The 20,519-nt window shown below is 38.9% G+C and overlaps 1 protein-coding gene across 4 annotated transcripts in view; it reads right to left on the minus strand.

Annotated features, from left to right (window-relative positions):
• Positions 1-20,519, minus strand: part of FERRY3 (FERRY endosomal RAB5 effector complex subunit 3) — a 58,981-nt gene that overhangs the window by 23,755 nt on the left and 14,707 nt on the right. For 3 of the 4 annotated variants that reach the window (XM_067695457.1, XM_067695453.1, XM_067695454.1), the window contains exons 7-11: positions 19,740-19,846; positions 19,174-19,371; positions 18,200-18,328; positions 13,950-14,024; positions 9,796-9,998 (exon numbers count right to left, since the gene is read on the minus strand). In XM_067695457.1, coding sequence (XP_067551558.1) covers positions 9,796-9,998; positions 13,950-14,024; positions 18,200-18,328; positions 19,174-19,371; positions 19,740-19,846 — 712 coding nt within the window. The remainder of the gene's footprint in view (positions 1-9,795; positions 9,999-13,949; positions 14,025-18,199; positions 18,329-19,173; positions 19,372-19,739; positions 19,847-20,519) is intronic. The other variant, XM_067695455.1, reaches the window with a different exon arrangement.

Below are 20,519 nucleotides of genomic sequence, written 5' to 3' on the forward strand. Positions count from 1 at the left end.
TAAATTAAAAAAAAATGTTTTCTGTGTGTAACATGTTATTACAAAGTACCAGAAACAAACAAGCGCCCTATCCCAGCCACCTAACCGACCAATGAGCTCTTTTTTGGACGCTCCTTCCTAACCCTTGACCGAGTGAGCACACGCGTGCCGCGAACCAACCAACCCACACATTTATACTTTTCTGTGGTCGTGATCAGCGATTGTGCCATTTTAAATTCTATTTCTTTTCACTATTACCGAATTACTCTCCCATGCTGCAAGTCTTTGTAACTGTAACAATAAAATACGTTTATTAATTCATTACGGTGATCCTTCAGGATCTTTTTTACACTCTTGGAAATCACTGAGGACTGCACTGAGCTTTTGTCTATGTGGATTATGTCTCCTGATATTTACTGCATTAGAAATTAAAACTGAGAAAATTTTAATTTCATTTAAAAACGATAAACCCACCATACGTTAATGTAACGTATTTTTTAAAAATGTAAAGTTACTATCTTTTCCAAAACAAAAAAAATCTGAGTGAGAAGAAGGGCAATGCCTTACATATCTACAAATCTCATTAATGCCTGGCCTCACGGAAGACATCTGGACTCTCACATCTGCCTCTGCATCAATCTGCTGTGTGATCATACAGCCTCGGGAAGAACTCAGTGACGCTCATGCAAGAATGAGAATGCAAAAGGCAGAGTGTCTTAGTATTATCGTGAAGATATTTTTAGTCTTGCTGACCCCCAGAGGGGGCTAGCATCCTGGGGTATCTTCAGAACACAATTTAAAAACTGCTGTTTTATTGAGTTAATGCATCATAATTTATTTAAAATGGCCTCTTATAACTCAATTTCCCCTTTTTGTTAATAACACTGCAGTGGACACATTTATGTATATGACGCATGTGTGTATCTACATCTATAGATGTCTTGTTTTTTGAATAATTTCCTGGGATACTTACTCCTATAGATTAGTGAAATAAAATTCAAGTTTTTCCCTAAAAGGTAATATCAATTTACATTAGCCATTAGCAATGTATGCACCATCCAATTTCATCATATTGTCCACCAGCATTTGGACACTTAAATATTATTTAAAAGATTATTTAACGTACTTACTAATTTAATAGATCCAAAACGGTATCACCCTGATGGCTTTTAAAAAATAGGATTTATTCTTTGAAACAGTTTTAGGTTGACAGAAAAATTATGAAAATGGTACGGAGAATTGCCATACACTCCCACACTCAGGTTCCCCTGTTAACATCTTATATTAGTAGAGCACTAGAAGTGAGGCTGTCCACGTACCTATCAAGAGTAAAGGGAACATACGACACAAATGAACTTATCTACAAAACAAAAACAGACTAACAGACATAGAGAACAGACTTGTGGTTGCCAAGGGGGAGGGGGGAGGGGGAAGGAAGGACTGGGAGTTTGGGATTAGCAGATGCAAACTATTACATATAGGATGGATAAACAACAAGGTCCTACTGTTTAGCACAGGGAACCATATTCAATATCCTGTGATAAGCCATAATGGGAAAGAGTATGAAAAAAATGTAAATATATGTATAACAGTCACTTTGCTATATAACAGAAATTAAACACAACACTGTAAATCAACTATACTTCAATAAAATTTTTTAAAAAGGAATAAAGAAACCAGACTACATCAAACAATGGCAGAAAAATCCTTTAGCAGTTCTAATCTACTTTGGGTTTTCAGCAATATGTACATCTAAAGCAATAGCAGACGACAACACTGAATTTTTTCTACATTGTCAAATCACAATTGTGAAGTTATAGGAATTTGGGTGATGACACTTCGGTGAAATAACCGACACACACACAGACACAGAAACAGAAAGTCCTATTTTTAACAATTGTCAGGAGAAAATTATTAAGGAGAACCTAAAAGTTCATTTTGGAAATGTTTCCCCACCAAATAAGGGCTTTAGCCCGTATCATTTAAGGAGCCAGATGAATCAGAGGCTGTTAGAAAGCAGCAGCTAGAATCTGATCTTCCAAGTACCCCATGTACTTTTATTGAACTTAATCATAACTGTCAAATTGCCATGATGTCACTAAAGGATTTCTATTTGCAGTCAGTTAAAAATAAAACCCCAAATACATTTTTATTCTTTCTACTGGGTGCACTATTCTCTTTGTAAATGCAGTACTATAAACAAATTACTTAAAAACCAGAAAAAAACCTGAACTACTATTGACACCTTATTATTAACTCAAATCCATAGTGCACGCAGATTTCCCCGGCTTCTACCCAATGGCGTTTTCTGTTCGAGGACCACGTCCAGGACACTTCACTCTATTGAGTCATTGCGTCGCCCGAGGCTCCTCTTGCCCTGAGTTTCTCAGACTTCCCCTGTTTTTGATGAGCCTGAGTTTTGAGGAGGGCTGGTCAGGTATTTTGTAGGACGCCCCCTATTAGAATTTGATGTTTGCATCATGATTAGACAGGAGCTATGGATTTGGGCAGGAAGACTACAGAGGTGAAGTATCATTTTCATCACACCATATCAAGGGTAGATAATCAATGCGATTTATGACTAGCGATGTGAGCCTGGAACACCTGGCTGGGGTGGTGTTTTTAAGGTCCCCGGCCCTGACCTTCCCCTCTGGCCTCTGTGGGAAGAAGTCACTGTGGGCAGCCCACACTTAAGAGTGGAGACTTTGTGCCCCCCTCCTTGAGGATGGAGGATCTACGTAAGTTACTTGGAATTTTTCTGCATGGGAGGTTTGTTTCTTCTCCCCTATTCATTTGTTTATTCGAGCATTTGTTTATATCAGTATGGACTCATGGATATTTACTTTGTATTTTGGGTTATAATTACCTAACCTTCTCTCAGTCTTGCTCTAATTGGCTTCTCCGGCATTATTCACACTTCATGAAACGTGCCAGCCCCTCTCCTGGGCTGAGTGTCACTGAGCTATCCCAGGCCTTCACCCATCTCTGACGGTCTCTGTGATTTCAGGTCTAGTTATTGCTATCGCTTCCCATGTAGTTTCCTGGACCCCAGAATTTCCCCTTCGAACTGATTTGGTTGATTTATCTGAAATACCTTTCTGATCACATTACACTCCTGTTTAGTAAGTTGCAATTGCTTCCTGCTGCCGCATGAATAACATCTAAGACTTTCTTTAGTATTTAAGGCTAATTACCTTAGGACCCAAACTATCTCAGCTTCTATGACTTTTAAATTTAAAAAGTGAGGTTTCACTGCAGCCTGCCTGTCCGCCTTTGCCTGAACATGATCTGCAATGCCTGTCACCCACTCCTCCCATTTTCCTCAAGCCATTTCTTCTGCCTAGAATGCCCTCCCCATTCTTCCCATCTGTTGAAACCTGCTCTTCCCTCCCTAACCGTCCTCTCCTTCATGAAGTACTTCCCAGTTCCCAAGCTACAAATGGTGTCTCTGAACTCCCCGAGGACTTTGTTTTTGTTTTATCTCCATGATCATATTTTACTGTGTTTTTTTTTTGGGGGGGGGCGGTGGTAGAGGAACAGGTAGGGAGATGGGATCTATGTCTTCTTTATTAAGATGTGTGCTCTCTAAGGGCAGGAACCACTTTTTATTTACCTTTATTACCTTTATGATGATGCCTCCTGCAACACTGAGCATACAGAAGCTCAGGCATACAGGTTGAGTGAGTGAACCATTTATTATCCATGGAAATTTAAAAAGAAAGTGACTTTCTCTGTAGCTAGAATTAGGCTTTGAGAGGAAACTACTTTGTTTTCTTTTTCTTTTTGGCTGTGCCTCGCGGCATGCGGGATCTTACTTCTCCGACCAGGGATCGAACCTGGGCCCTCAGCAGGAAAGTGCAGAGTCCTAACCACTGAACTGCAGGGAATTCCCAGGAAACTACTTTTTTGTGTCCAAGATACTTTTAAGATTGATAAATAAAAGGGGTCTAGTTGCCAAAAGGGCTAAAACGTAAAGAATCCTCTTTTCCAAGACTCTGGACGCTTATAAAAATGACTAGCAGAATTGCCTGATGTTTAAATTAAGTTTATAATACGTCTTAGCTTCAAAGTTCAGGAAGAATATTTCCTTGTAACTGACAAGGCTGTTATAAGAGAGCCACGGTGCCTTACGGGAGTATACATATGCATGGAGTGACAAGTTTTTGTCTTTTGTCTTATTTCTGCCTAGTTTAAAAAAATGTACAGAGAGAGCAAGGTGACTAAGAAATACCTACCTGCGGCTAAGAGGAAATGCTGATAGCTCTGAAAACTACGATAATAATGTCTTACATTTACATAGAACTTTACAATATACATAATTTGTATCTCTCAAAAAACAACTTTTATAAACTAAAAAGGACACTGAGAAAGGTAGAGTGAACCACTCAAGGTCATGTGACAGTCTGAGACCTGCATTTTTTCATTTTCTTAACAGTATCTTTTGATGAGAAAGGTTTTAAATTTTAATGAAGTACAATTTATTAAGCTTTTCTTTTATGGTTTACGTTTTTTTGGTGTCTTAACAAATCTCTGCTTAATCTGATACCAGGATTTTCTTTTGTGTTTTCCTCTAGAGGTTTTATACTATTAGCTTTTTTGGCTGAGGTCTATGACCCATTTTAAGTTAATTTTTATGTATGATTGTGAGGTAAAGCTCAAAGTTTGTTTTGTTGTTGTTGTTGTTGTTTTCCTGTATAAATACCCAATTTTTCCAACACCACTGGTTGGAAACATTACACTTTCTCACACTGAACTGCCTTGGCATCTCTGCTGTAAACCAAATGACCACATATGCACGGATTTATTTCTGGATTCTTTATTCTGTTCCTTTGATCCACAGTCTATTCTTTTGCCAGTGTCACACTGCACTGGTTATTGTAGCTTGCTAAGCTTGTTAGCCTTGAAATCAATTGCTGTAAGTTCCCCAACTTTGTTCTTTTTCAAAATTGTTTTGACTGTTTTAGGTCCTGTGTATTTCATATAAATGTTAGAATTAGCTTTATCTCCAAAATCACCTTATAAGGATTTTGACTGGGATTTAAATCTATAGATCAGTTTGAAGAGAACAGATAGCAGTACTGAGTCTTCCAACCAATGAACACGTATATCTATTTATTTAGGTCTTTTAAATTTCTTTCAGTAACTAAAAACTCGATTTTGTAGTTGCTAGGTCGTTTTTCACAGCATCTTTTTACTTGAAGACATTTTAAGCTTGTCTTCAAGCTCTTTAAACACAGTAATCAACTATTTTATGGTCCGTGTCTCATAATTCCAGTGCCTCAAAAGTCTTTGCGCATCTGTTTTTAGGTTTCGTTGTTTCTGCTGGTTTTCATTAGTGGTGTTTTATTTACTTACCCTTCACTTGCATTAAACATTTTATTGAAGGATCATATGTGGGAATAAATGCTAAAGTATAACTGAGTATTTGCATCACTTTAAAATGCTACTCTAAAACATAACATTTTTTCGAAATACCACGGAAATAATCAGAATCAAGGAATTATTACTATCCATACTATTATAATAAAGCACTTGTTTTTACATATAAAAAAGCATTATCTGACAGTAGCTTGTCTTATCTGTAATTTATTGTCATCTACAATTAGCCTTTGAAACATCTCAGGCTAAGGCCAGGGCTAAGCACTACTTACATGAGGACAGCCATTGTGCAGTGTGAGCACAGAGCCTCCGAAGGGCCAGCCTTCAGCATCAACACACAGAATACCTATGATCCCACTGCATTAAAGTCAGGATCGTGATGGAAATGATGAAAGACTGAAGCACAAGTTAGAACAGGGATAGTTCTAGTGGTCTGACCAAAAGTAGATGGAAAAAATCAAGTCCCTTCACTGCCCCACTTCTCCAAAGATCATCCCCTTTTATCCCTCAATAGCTTGCTTTCTTGCTTTGGGTATGTGTGGTTAATAGCGTGGTCTAGAGCAAATATCTATGAGCCAAATTAATACGAACTCTTCAGAATGATGTGAATTAACGCAGAGTTTTATCAGTGCTATATAGAGAACACACCAAAATACCAGCTCCGGGCAGGATCCCAGGATATCTTCGAAGTGACAGACAATTTAATTTTCACATGATATGAACACTCATATTCTGTTTACCTCCGCTTAGCACTACTTAGCAGCAGGTGGATCAGAAAGGAAACTAGAAAGCTGCAGGCACCTGCACAAATACACACCCAGGTGGTTTTTAAAACCCCCATTTGCCCACACAGAGGCTCCATCCCAAGCACCCCTGTCATTTGTTCTCTGATCGAAAGCAGTGCCTAAAAAGAATGGCTTTGAGGACTCTAAACCGCAAGCTTTAGAAGTCAACAAGGTCACAAGAAGACATGATTTACTGGGTGTCATCGTGGGATGTGGCCTGTAGTCCTGTAAGGAGCTCTCTTCTGGAAGCAACCCTTAGTATATATCATACAGTAGGCGGCGTCTACAACACAGTGGGTCAGGGAAGCACAGAACGCTTTTGATCATGAGTTCTAACTAACAGCCAAGTGACTAAATCTTAGCGTCACATCTGTGAGAGTACATGGGAAAGAAATCCATTGAAGAAGCTGAACGGATCATGTGAAACACTTCAGACTTTGGAAATGAGGCAGGAAACTGGGCCCGGTGGCTATACTTTAGATGATAAGTGGGCACGGCACACACAGAGTAAATTCTAAACCTGTGAAATCGAAGTGAGGATGCCAGTTCTAATTATGATCGCAGACAATATCTTGTGTCTAAAGTTAGTGGCCGCACTTTGACTACCCAGCCTGAACCTTCCAATTAGAGTAAGGCTGAACTGCAGAGGTGATTAACTGGTATGTACTTTTAGGTCTTCACGGTGTGTCTTAGACGGTAGAGATAAGAATTATTTCCTGGGTCTATGCACCCCTGAGGGAAATTGCAAAACTATCCTTTATCTCAAGCTTGTGCCTCGGAGGTTCCTGAAACACTCATGTTAATCGGTTTCATAAGCATCATCTGAAGGTGAGCAACAGCAGTCTGGCTTTCTCTTTTTTTACATTCAACAATCGCTTTGGGAAACTATTTGACTGGATCTACCAAAGCTGAACGGGTGCCTGGCCTACCGTCTACCAATTCCACCCCTAAGTATGTATCCAACAGAAACGCCAAAACATATGTTCTAGAATGTTCACAGCAACATTCGTCGCAACAATCAATACCTGGAAACCAACCGAATGTCCACAAATAGTAGAATGACTAAACAACTGTGGTCCAGTCATGCAATGGAACGCTACGTAACGATGAGAACGAGCGATCTACAACCTCAAACAGTACTGTGGATAAATTTCACACACACAATACTGAGTGAAAGAAGCCAGATACGGGAGTATGTACAACAGGATTCCACCCACATAAGTTACAAAAACACACCTAACTAACCTATGCTTTTCAAAGTGAAAACAGTGGCTACCCTTGTGGAGGGAGGGAATGTGGGTTAAGCGATGGGAAGGGAGCACAGGGCGACGCTGGGGTGCTGGCTGGTGACGTTCTGTTTCATCATCTGGGCGTTGGTGATGTTGGTGTTCAGGTGGCGAAAATGTGAGCTGTATATTTATGTGTGCTTTTCTTTATGTGTATTATATGCTAATAAAAGGTTAAGAACAACATCTGCATCAACCACAACAATTATAACAACTAAAACCCTTTAGTCCCAACTGATTCAACAAGTTAACAGCACAAACAAAAGGAAAGGTCAGGAACTCAGGATTTGTGACCTGCAGGTTCACTCCCCGTCTATCAGGTTAGACTGAACTCCAGGATGACAGTGTCTTCAGATCACAAAGATCTACAGAGATAAAACTGGTAAGAGCAGGATGTCTTCCTTCTTGCCGATAGATTATTTTTTCTTTTCCTGTTTTTTTTAAACTGCAATTCATTTCTACAGCTGTTTTTATCGACGCTGGGACATGGACTGTTTCCGACACTGTCATCATTACCTTGCACACACTGCAATATGGTAACTGAGAGTCTGGCAAGTCTGCTACAGGAAGAAAACAAGAGCCGAAACGCTTTGGGATCCTTGCACGAAAGCTAAGACAAATACTGCCTCTATATCCTGTGCAGTGTTGTCTGAGTTTGTAGGATAAACTTCTTGACCTGAATGGATGTTTAAATACGACCAATGGGAGGATCGTGGCTCAATATACTTTCGTGAATTAAAATGGACACTCTGGAAACAGACTTAATGTTCTGCAGCTGGCTGTCCCAATTTAAAACATGTAACCTTTGTGACACTGTGGGAGAGGGCACGCTATAGTATCAGATGTCTGGAAGTAAATCCGAACTTAGTGACTTTTGGAAACACTGTTTTTGAGGTTGTTTCCCACCTACATATGACCATTTTTATAAACTGGTTAACCAGGAGTCCAGCTGCAGGAACGTTCGGATGTTTCCGTGTGGCTGGAATTCATCACAAACTTTCTTTGTCACTCCCCAAAGACTCTTTTATAGATGGACTAGTTAGTGAAGCTAACAATGGCTAAAAATTCCTGATGGGACTAAAACTTTATAAAGCTACAGTGGGAAAAATAAAACAAAACAAAACATGTTGGTCAGTCTCTCCTAAGGCCGCATTAGGTGTGACTGAGGGTTGGTCAGTCTCTCCTAAGGCCGCATTAGGTGTGACTGAGGCGGAGAAATTAATGCAGCTTGCATCTGATGGAGCCAGAATTCTTTTAATCAAAACGATAGTGTGTCTGGTAAAAATATAAAAGAATTGTAAGTGGGAAACCATTTGAAATCATCCTGTCTTATATGGAATTGATTTGTGTGTGTGTGTGTGTTTATATAGAGTATTGCATTTAAAATGAGGTGTCCTATAACGTGATGAGTCTAACTGGGGACTGAGTCACTCTAAAAAGTACAGTATGAGATCTTTTACCTTGCACTTTACGAAACAGTATTTATACACATCTATTATTTTGGTAGACAACTTTTAATAATCGATGATCGCACTTCCTTCCTTTCACAAGCTGTGCTTGCCAGTTAGCCATCTTGCTTTTTAAAAAAGTGCCACTCAGAACAAGCAGGCACCATGTTGCTGGCATGGGTCCTTCACCACGTTGGCCACTGGCTCTCCCAGAAGGACTTGCCTGCACCCGTTTGTTTAGAGGCTGCTTTGCTCCTCCAGACTATCTGAAGTTGAATTTTTAGTCTCTGTATTATTTCTACAACTTATCCCTCTAACTGGTTTTTATGTAGGTAAGGGACGAAAGCAGGAGAGAAAGCAAACAGCCATGGAAAGAGATTTTTAAATTAAAAATGTAAAATAAAGTTCAGTACATCATAAAATGAATGAATGATTACACCACATTTTGGTCGTAGAAGCCAGTACTTGTATTATCCTAAGAGCATCCTTGAGACAATGTCAAAATGAGGCTGGCTTCTTCCCGTCATCTAGCTTCTCTTTCTATTGCCTATTAATGCCTACTAATTTTAATGTTAGCCGAAGCCAAATACAAATGTGGAGGTAAATCTAAAGCTACTTAAGACAAAAACAGACGAGAAGGGGGAGGATTAGGGGCACATGCCTTATCCAAAGCTAAAAAGAAGTCTGGCTTTCTAGTTTACCTACTATAGGATAATGCTAGAATTCTTTTGAACATATTTGGTTAAGGATTATTCACTGTTTTATGTTATATGTCACTCAATTCTATTGATGACATATAGGAGATGCAGATAGGAGATGCAAAGCCTCATTAGTTAAACAGAGCTTTGAAAATGTAAAGTGGATTATTATTATTATACAATATTTTCAGAAAACGTTGGTATTTTCCTATCTGCTTACCTCTGACATATCATGCACCAGCAGGAGAGGAATACTTATTGTTGTGATGTCATGGGTGCAGCAAACCTTGAGTATGTTTCGGAGACCCATAATGGCAGGGTCCCGCGCAGTGATGTTTCCCGATTTCACGTTGTCGTCCACACAGAGATGGAAAGCAACATGTATTTCTGAGAGATTAGAATGCCGAGTAATGTAAAATTCTCCTGTGAACAGCAGATACAATCATGACTTTCAAATGCATAAGGCACACTCATCAGTGGGCTTCGTAAACAACTGTAGTGGGCAGCCAATGTGCTGAACCAGCAGAGGTGTTATCAGAACCTGTGTTGGACTCAGGAAGCAAATATAATTAGTGCTCCTTCATTCTTGGAAAGAAGGGTGATGAAAAAAGAGGCCAAATTTACCTTAGGTTCCTAAATTGGTATGAAGAGACCACCAAGCTTATATACTCATAAGTAGGTCAAATGAGTACTCATCATCGCTATTTTGATGTAAATGCTCAAAACGTCATACTTAACTCAAACTTAACATGTAAAAACAGGCTACTTGATGACCTGTCTTTCCTGCACACTGAACCTGCTTCTCTCCATCTCGGTTTATGGGTCCAGTCCCCCTCCCGTTAGCTGCACAGGACAGAAACCAGGAGTTGCCCTTAATTACTTTCTTTCTCTCACTGCCTCTTCCCCAATCCAATTCACCACCAGCTATTTTGTGTATCTGCAACACATACCTCAAATATCTCAAATCTGAGCATTCCATTTTTATTGCTATCACCCTAGTTCATGCTACCATCATTTCACTTAGGTTTCTGTAATAGCCTCTTAATTAACCTCTGCTCCTAGTCTTGCCCACCTACAAACCACATCCACATTTGCAGTTAAAACGATTTAAGTATAAATCAGATTATATCACTCTCCCATTTAACGTGGCTCACATGACACTCAGGAAAAAATCCAAACTCCGTCCTCTTATCTCACCCTCTGCTCCTGCCTCAGCCACACAGACTCTCCTTAAGATCTTCAGACACACAGGGCTTGTTCCCGATCCAGGGCTGCTCCCCGAGAGAGGCTTTCCCCCAAGATTCTTGTTGACTGACTGCTTTTCGCCAAGCACACCTCAGAGTGAAGGTCACCTCTTCCCAGAGGTCTTCCTTGACTGACCCATCTGACTGATATAGGACTCCCTCACCCCTCACTTATTCTCTTTCACATTGTTCTATGTTCTTCTCAGCACTGAAATTCTTCTGTTATTTGTTTATGAGGTTATTTTAAAGGGACCACTGTTTACATGCCGTGACTGTAGGGATTTTTTTCTCTCTTGTTTAATGTTCTATCTCTGGCACGTGGAACAACAGGGCCTGGTACATAGAAGGTACTCAGTAAACATCTGTTCACTGAATGGGAAACAAACGTTTTGGACTGAATGCCGGTGCAGTGTTTATCAAACCTTAACATCCAGGCTTTCTACAATCACTCTATTTTCTATGTAGCCACGCTAGCCATTGGCTTTTATATTCTGCAGTTTCTGTCAATACAAATAAATAAAATATATAAAAAATATGTTTTTATAAACACACCTGACTCACTGGAAAATCTGTTACGTCCTTCTAGGAAAACTCTGCTCTTCTAAGAGCTATTCTTCTATCGCTAACCCACGTCCTCACAAATTCTGCTCATCCTGGCTTCAAAGTCCTTACCTTAGGATTTTACTTATATTTATTTATAAACAGATAGTATTTTTTAAGTATTGAATACACGTTGGCACAATGTTTAACCATTTCCAATTACTAGTGAACATAAGCTGTGCCCATGGATGCCACTGAAAGGCCCCAGGCAAAGGTCTCTTTTTTTTTCTTTAATTTACACAATAAAAGAACTAGATAAGCAGTAGAAGAGAAAGGCCAGGGACTTCCCTGGTAGCGCAGTGGTTAAGAATCCACCTGCCAATGCAGGGGACACGGGTTCGAGCCCTGGTCCGGGAAGATCCCACATGCCGCAGAGCAACTAAGCCCGTGTGCCACAACTACTGAGCCTGCGCTCTAGAGCCTGCGAGCCACGACTACTGAGCCCTGATGCCACAACTACTGAAGCTCGCGCGCCTAGAGCCCATGCTCTGCAACAAGAGAAGCCACGGCAATGAGAAGCCCGCGCACTGCAACGAAGGATAGCCCCCGCTCGCCACAACTAGAGAAAGCCCGCACGCAGCAACGAAGACCCAATGCAGCCAAAAATAAATAAATAAATGAATAAATAAATAAAAAGAGAAAGGCCAGTGACAGATCAAAACAAATCAGACAAAGGAAAAGTAAAAAAAAAAATTGTCCGGTGAGGAGTAGTATAGCAATTTCCCTGGCAGGCAATAAAAGACGCAGACTGCTTATCAGAGACCCAGTATATCCAATGAAGCGTGTCACCTCTTGAACTCCTCCTGATGGTTCACACGGTGGTACTCATAGCATTAAACATGGGCTACGGTCCAGGACTGAGGCCGAGGACTTAGTGGACAAGTCAGGTGCTCCTAACCCCCAAACTGGCACTGCTTCGTTTGACCTCAGATAACCTGTCCTGGGCCTCATTTTACCCGTTAGTAGGATGGGGGTCTCGGAGCTGGTAGTAGTAATCAAAATAACATAATATGGTAGAAAAGGGACCAGACTGGGTGTTAAAAAGATCTGGTCTCTAGCATTTATTGGTGGAATGATCTTGGTCAAATCAATTCAACTTACAGATCCTCTGTACTTCGTGAATTAAATGGGGAAAATAATGCCTGACTGCTCTCCTTACAAAATCGTTTTGAGAATTAGATGATATAAACTACAAATACTTAGATAATGATAAAGCAAACCCACTGGTTAAAAGATACATAAATCAAACTTTTTCTTTGCAACTTCAAACTCTAAAGGCACTTTGTGATTTGGATCTTTCTCACCTCCTGTACACTTCCTGGCCATGCAGCGTCCTTTACCCAAATGGAAATTCAGATGCTATCAGCATAGCTAACTGAATTGTCACTACTTCTTTGCTGATGAGGACTTCTGACATAGTCTTCTGATTTGCTGGTAATAATGAGATACTAACCTATAGGCTTTTTCCAAAAAGGAGCAAGAAGGAACAGAAATACAGCAGTAAAGAGTTAAGTTTAAAAAAAATCAGACGTTGGTACCTCCGGAAGAGGTAAGATTGGCACATTTTAAGAAAGCCACAAAATATAGATGATTTAAATTATGGATCTATGAAGAGAAATACAATAAATCCTGTCTCAATGAAGGTATTTTTAGATGGAGCAGAGGACAGTTTCCTGTTCCACAAAGTGGAGGAAACAGCATGTGGTGATGCAATCTGCCACTAACATTATCCGCGAAGGTGGGCTATCTGAGGTGGGAGCATATTCGGAAGCTGATGGCCACAAGCGAACTGGCCGGGAGACAAAACGAGCACCAGGAATAAATGGAATGTGACGACCTATGTGCAGAAAATCCGGGGAAGGACATGTGAGGAGACAAACTTGGTTGTGTATGAACCTGCAACATTTACCGTTTGGTTTAAAAGACTTTACACTTATAACGTCTACAAATAGGCCTTCCCTGTTATGCCCTGTCATACAAACACTACTAAGGATCATCAGAGTGCATTCAACCTGGAAGAGGATCAAGAGAGTGAATTTCCAGCTGATAAACAATATATCCCAGAATAATAAAGCAGGAGAATTTACCGGGCAATGGCAATAAGAAAGATGCTAAATCAGATGACCCATGTTCTTTCCACATGTTCAACTGTTCACACCCCTACTTACTATTGTTTATTTCATAGTAAAAATTATTTTTTGGTTCATTTAAGAAACTAAGAAACAACGTATAAAAGAGGACATTTGAAATAGCAAAAAATGATTAGACTTATGCAACGGCTTGAGGAATTTTTCTCAATTTTTCTCAATTTTTCCTGGATCCAGGAAAAGTCAGTGCTACTATAAGAATAAAGATTTAATTGCAGAACATTGTGACAGTGTGTTTATAGATGATAGATACAATGTTCTAAAGTGATACACTGACCAACAAAAATTTTATAAGGTACACCATAAGCACTTATGTTTCAAATCTATGATTTCAATGTATGTGATTCTAAGAAAATTGCAGTTTAAAGTAAAATAATACTTACCAGGTAGAATGTTTAAATAGTTTCTATCTGCATTCTTAGTCTTATCATCACTTCCTCCATTTCGGTTTCCAGAATCTATTCATAAGGTAGTTATGCAACGGGAAAGAACACAATAACATATGAAAACACATTACTACTACTATTCCCCAAACAACCACAACAACAGCAAAAATTTACTAAGGATCTCTAGGTGCCAGGTAGTCAGATACATGCTTTACATGGATGGTCTCATTTAATTCTTACAAAACCCCTCTAACCACAACCCTATGAGGGACTAGTGTTCTCGTCACGTTATACACGAGAAGAGAGGATTAGATAGGTTAATTCACTTAACGGGGAAGGCACAGGTAAGTGGTGGAACCAGGTCTCGATCCCACATACTCAGATTCCAAAGCCTGTGGTCTTGACCACTTTAGACTTGCCAATCCCCTATTTTTCATCTGGGAGGTTCAGGGCACTAAGCTAACTACACATAAAATGACTTCATTAGACAGTTGTGGGGTGGCCAGCTTTATTTTTAGAATCTGAGTCACTGCTGTTGACATAACTTGTTCAGGACGATCAGCTAATGGTTAGCAGCACCAGGAATCACCTGCTATTCAGCCCATTCCTGAAATTTGTTACTTCTTATCTAACACTGTATACAATTTCTTTCAAACAGACAGGTGAGATTCTGTTTCAAATGGAATTTTTTTTTCAGATATTCAATAGTTCTTCTTCCTTTTTAGAAGGCATGATATTACTTTGAGGGATAAATGTTGGTAAAATAAGATTTATCACATTTGATCATTCATTATTATGGTTGAACACAAATTATTTTATACATGTACATATATTTTTAATAGAAGATACATCTGAATTTTATAAGAATTCCATGAGAACTGAAAACTGCAGGATGAATATTAGCATTCAAAGTAGCTATCTTTAAGAGGCTGTATATTTATTCAAATTAAATATAAAACTATATTGAAATGGCCTTCAACATCAGAAAATCACTTGAGAACAGTCAGAACTTCAAATGAGTAAACTGCAAATACCAAGGGAGCCTTACGGTTTCAAACGAGTTCTGAATAAAAGTAACCTAATATTTTTACCCACTGACTACTTCGAGTAACTGATTTACAACATCATACCTTGTAAATGCATATATTTTATAAACAGACAGAGGGGGAGAGAGGCATAGAGAGAAGGCTCTGTGTTGCCAGAATCCACATGTAATGCAACAGTCTGATTCTCATACAGACCCATGTAATCGATAGGCTTTGAATCAATGTCTGCTCACAGCGCAGAAAACAAAAACAATAAATGAAGACTCTCATTTTGTTCATGTGGAATATGAACAGACAGAATCCCTACTAAGTAAACAAGAAAGAACAGTTTCTAGTCCATCTCCCTTTCCGTGTTTCAATGGTAATACCTTATAATACTAAGAAGATGGCTAAGTTTTTTAATGTATATAAAACATGTACAAAAAAGGAAATTGCTTTTGGCTATCATGAACCACAGAAATATAAAGATGCTGATATAATAGGCACAGTGAGAAAAACAACAGAATGTCTTAGAATAGACAGTACTTGCGTATCAGGATGTAAACGTGTAGAACAAACACGTGGGCATGCTCAGAAAAGGAAAAGATGGAGAAAGTATTTTCGCAAAACTCTTCTATAACAACACGCGGGTTCCTCCAAGAAAGTAGTCTTTTATAAACCTACTTGTTTCACTGACTCACTTAAACCACAAAATAGTTGCTTGAACAAGAACAAAATACTACCATGATGTACACACGTTGCCTTAACCGTATGTGGTTTAAAAACTTCCTCTCATAAACTTTGCGTCCTCCGCCTTCTCCCACACCTGTCATGATCTCAATCTTCATGCTTTTAGTTACTACTAAGAATAATAGTTGAATGTGTCTGATCACATCCTTGCTAGTTTGAATGAGATGGAGGAAGGAGATGGCAGAAGAGTAAGAGGACAGACTGTAATTTTCTGAAAGGCCCTTCGCTGGGATACACTTCCACACTGATTTCCTAAGACTCAGCCTGGCTCTGTTGTATGTGACAGACGTCGCCACTACAAAGCCATGTTACCCGGAGTGGAAATACAAACTGGTGGGGCCGCTATGGAGAGCAGTTGCTGACACTATCAAAATTACAAACGTATGTGCCCTTTAGCTCAGGAATTTCTCTTTACAAATCTATTCCATAGATACGCTCAGTCACGCATGACAATATACGTGTAAGGTTATTCATGCACTATCACTTATAAGAGCAAAACTTGGGAACAGATAAAATGTCTATCAATAGGGAACTGATCACTAATGGGATATCCTGCAGTGGAACACTATCCAGCAGTGAAAAGCTCTAAGGATGCTCTTTCTGTCCAGATATGAAATGATGTCCAAGATAAACTATTCAGTGAAAAAAAGCAGAGGACAGAGAAGTGTGCAGGGAAAGTTGCCATTTGTGTGAAAAGGCAAAATACATACGTACACCTGTTCACACACACACACATAAACACGTCCAGAAAGTACATGTGACACAGCACTGGCTGCCTCTGGAGCAGGAAACTGGATGGCTGGTGGACAGAGATACAAAGACTTTTCACTGTATGCTCTTCTGTACAGTTTGAATTGTGAATCTTCAGATTGTTTTACCTATTTTAGAAATGATTAAAATATAAATAAAACGCTTTTTTTTTTACATCTACTGAATGAACATGAAAACTACCGTGACTGCTAATCACAGCTCTCTAGTTGAGCCTAGAGAGCTGCATTCTAGAATTCTAGCATCAAGAGAATGGGAGGAATTCCTCATGGGATAGGGAACAAAGACACCAAGCAAAGATACAGCAGTCTCTCTCTCTGTTTACTAAAAAATACAAAACATGTGAACCCAAAGTATATAAGGGTTTCTTTGAAACACTGCAGTTGCAAAACAAACAAACAAGCCAGACATCCAAAGTACCAGAGGTAGATTTAAAGGTCTGACCAGCAACCGTTTAAAACCCTGCCGTATTTCATTTCCTGCGCAAGACATCAAGTTTCCATAAGAAATAATAAAACACTGAGTATGCACTCAAGCCAGATGGGAGCATGTATTATAATTTTATGCCTGTGACATAACATGAAATGTCAGAAAAATAAGAAAAACACACCCTATGTGTATATATATATATATATATTTTTTTTTAAACATTTATTTATTTATTTATTTTTGGCCGTGTTGGGTCTTCGTTTCTGTGCGAGGGCTTTCTCTAGTTGCGGTGAGCGGGGGCCATTCTTCACCGCAGTGCGCGGACCTCTCACTGTTGTGCCCTCTCCCGTTGCGGAGCACAGGCTCCGGACGCGCAGGCTCAGCAGCCATGGCTCACGGGCCCAGCCGCTCCCCGGCATGTGGGATCCTCCCAGACCAGGGCTCGAACCCATGTCCCCTGCATCGGCAGGCGGACTCCCAACCACTGCGCCACCAGGGAGGCCCCCCTATATTTTCAAACGAGCGCACCCTTATGTTCAGCTCCCAACTACACAGACTTATGGCGCCAATTTAATGTTTAAAAAGACTGCTCTTTAAACTTTCATTTTTCAATTAAAGATAGCAGAACTACTCCATAATTTGAGTCAGAGTGTTTTCTTTTATGTCTTCCCTAAGGTCTCCTTATGCATAAATAAATAGAAATCTTCCAAAGAAAAATGCCATGAACTTCTTCCATAGCTTTAAAATCATCTTCCAGTAAATTTCCTAGAAGGATGTTCAGATTGTGGATAAATATAGAAAAAGCAGGACATAATTCTAAACGTAGTAATTTTTTAAAAGAACAACCAAAACCAGTTCTTGTAACTGACTTCGTGCTACCTAAGTGGATCAAAGATGGAACATGTAAAAAGTGTATATTTGGGGCTATTTACTCTATGATTTCAATGTCCTTTATAGTACTAATTATATCCATTTTAGAGATACAGAACTTGGATCAAAAGATCACCAACTTTCCACTGAGTGCCTACTTCAAGTATAACTAGTGAATTGAATTTTAAAAACAGTTTTTCTAAGGATCTTGAACAAAATCACACAAACAAGGAAATTAAGAACAGAATTCAAGCTTCTAAAGACCCTGAATTTTGTTCTTAATTTCTTTCTTGCATCTTCCCACCGATACAACTTTCTCTGCTTCAGATGGCCCATATGCTAGAAGAGTGCTTAGCGACAGAACATCCTGAAAGTGAAATTTAAAAAAGTCTGAGTTTCACTGACCGTGAGATTCTTTCAGCTTGCTCCTGCGCTGGGTTCTGGCGTAAAGTACCACCTGCTGGACAACCTCCAGCTGCTCCTCAATTCGGGGAAAATGGAAGTCAGTGCATTCTTGGCAAACTGTGGCGAAATCTAAGGGACCCAACACAGTTACGAACTTCTAAAGGTGAAGTATCAAGTATTTAGTATTTACTTACAGACAATGAGGTCTAGCAGCAAGAGAATACAGCATTCACGAGGACGACTTCTCATACTTGTCCTTTCAATAATTATGTCTTACTAAGTTAGGGGACAACAATTTGGTTTTGATCAGAAACTTAATCTCTCAATTGCCCAGAAGAGTAAACAATTAATAGGCAAGGAAATTTTAATATAAGTCCAAACCTTCTTTAAATAATATATACTTTGATCATAATCCAGTCCCCAAAAGTGCTAAGAAATATAAGGTTCTTTTATTTATCATAGAAAATAAACTCTATTCAAGCTTCTTTTAAAAACAGTTATACATCTGAATATACTTTATATATTAAAATTTTTTAAATAATCATAAAAAATTGTACTAAGAGGGAAAGTAGAATTTTACCTAGCATATTTAAGAAATAGGTTATTTTAAAAAAGAAAGAAAAAAAGGACAAATGGATGAACTAAAATTCACTGAGTCAGGATCTGCTCCTTTTTGAAAAATACATTTATATCTTGATTATTCTTTTTGTTATACCTTGAAACAAGGATCCTGTAAGAGTATTATCTACAATGTGATAGAATTTTAAGAAAAATGAAATACCCTGAAGCACCCTAGGCCTGCTGAAGTATGAAACAAACCTCAAATGGCAGTGCCTGGGTATGTGTGCTGTTTGGTCTACATGAATACTGGGGTGGCTCAAGCCTTTTTTTAAGTTTTTCACTAATTCCTTTCTTTTTAGAATGGCATTAAATGGAGAACTTTAATGGCATAAATATGCATAATGCTAACTTACCTCTTTTAATACCACTATATGAATTGATGCGGTTATCCACTAGCAACACCAGGCCACAGAGGGACGTGGAGTAAAGCGACAGCGCCGTCTGGAGTCGGTGCAGCTTCACGCCGCTTCGGTGGCTCCTCTTGTGCTTACAGAAATCCAGCATATCTGCTCTCAGCAACCTCAGGTTATGCATGGTCTTCAGCTGGGCTCCTGGGGGTAGGCAACAAGCCCAGAAAGATACTTAGACAGCTGCAGAAAGCCAGCAGGGCAGGAGGCAAATCTCTGTGGCAAGAATCCAGATACATCTGTGCTATGAATAATTAAAATGGGCCTTTTGCAATTTTCTATTTGAATAACTATTAACATTGCATCTTTCTATTTGCAGAGAAATAATACATGAGCTAAAATAGAAAACTTACAGCCAATAAACTATAGGCTTTCTTGGAGCAGAACACAATTTTTAATAAAAAGAACCTGGGTATATTCTACTCACATGCTAGGGAGTTTTCTCTTACAGCCTTTAAAAATAGTTTCACAGGTTACAATGAATTGTGACTGCAAAAAATTAATACACTCACCTAAGTGAATGGTAAAACTTTCTTCTAACTTTCTCTGTTCCTCATAAATCCTTCCATTTGCTTCAGCGGATTCTCTGAGCTGACTTGGTTGAACTTTAATTTCCTCACTGAAATTGAAAAAATTATTGATACGCTTTTTTTTCTTTTTTGTATGTTTGTCAAAAACCTTTCCTAAAGGAAAGAAAGCTTTACAGTTAAATGAGATGAAACAGCAGAAAGTAGCACTTAATTTATTCCTAAATTTATCCTTTATCCATGGGGACGAGTAAGATCATTAACACAGGTTGTAAAATTCCTACTTATTCTTTCATTTCTTTGGTTATTTCTTTCAGTAAGTTATGCATATTGTTTTAGTCATTACAATATCGATTATATGTCATCATTTAATATTTCTTAGTAGCCTAAGAGAATGATTAAATGAAGTGACTAACATTAACATGTTTAAAATGACATTTTAATATATCCTATATCAGCCTGAGGGCTGGCGAAACTAGAAAATAAGTGAAGTGATAGAAAGGAAAATTAAAAATTAAAATGTCAAATAAATGTCAAATAATAAAAAAAGATGTAGTTCGTTTTGATGTATTCATATCCTCTCTTTTTTTGTTGTTTTACCATTTCCTGTTTTTTTCACCACCAACAGTCTCCCATTAAAGGACTTCTCTCTTTGCTCTACTCTGCTCTTGCACTTCCAGAAAAGGTTTCCATGGAGGCACCAGAACTGTACAACTGTTCAATTCAAATTTCATGGTGAGCTGAAGATGGTATAAGTCTGGAACA

Source organism: Pseudorca crassidens, chromosome 11, assembly GCF_039906515.1.
Source record: "Pseudorca crassidens isolate mPseCra1 chromosome 11, mPseCra1.hap1, whole genome shotgun sequence".
NCBI classification, from domain to species: domain Eukaryota; kingdom Metazoa; phylum Chordata; class Mammalia; order Artiodactyla; family Delphinidae; genus Pseudorca; species Pseudorca crassidens.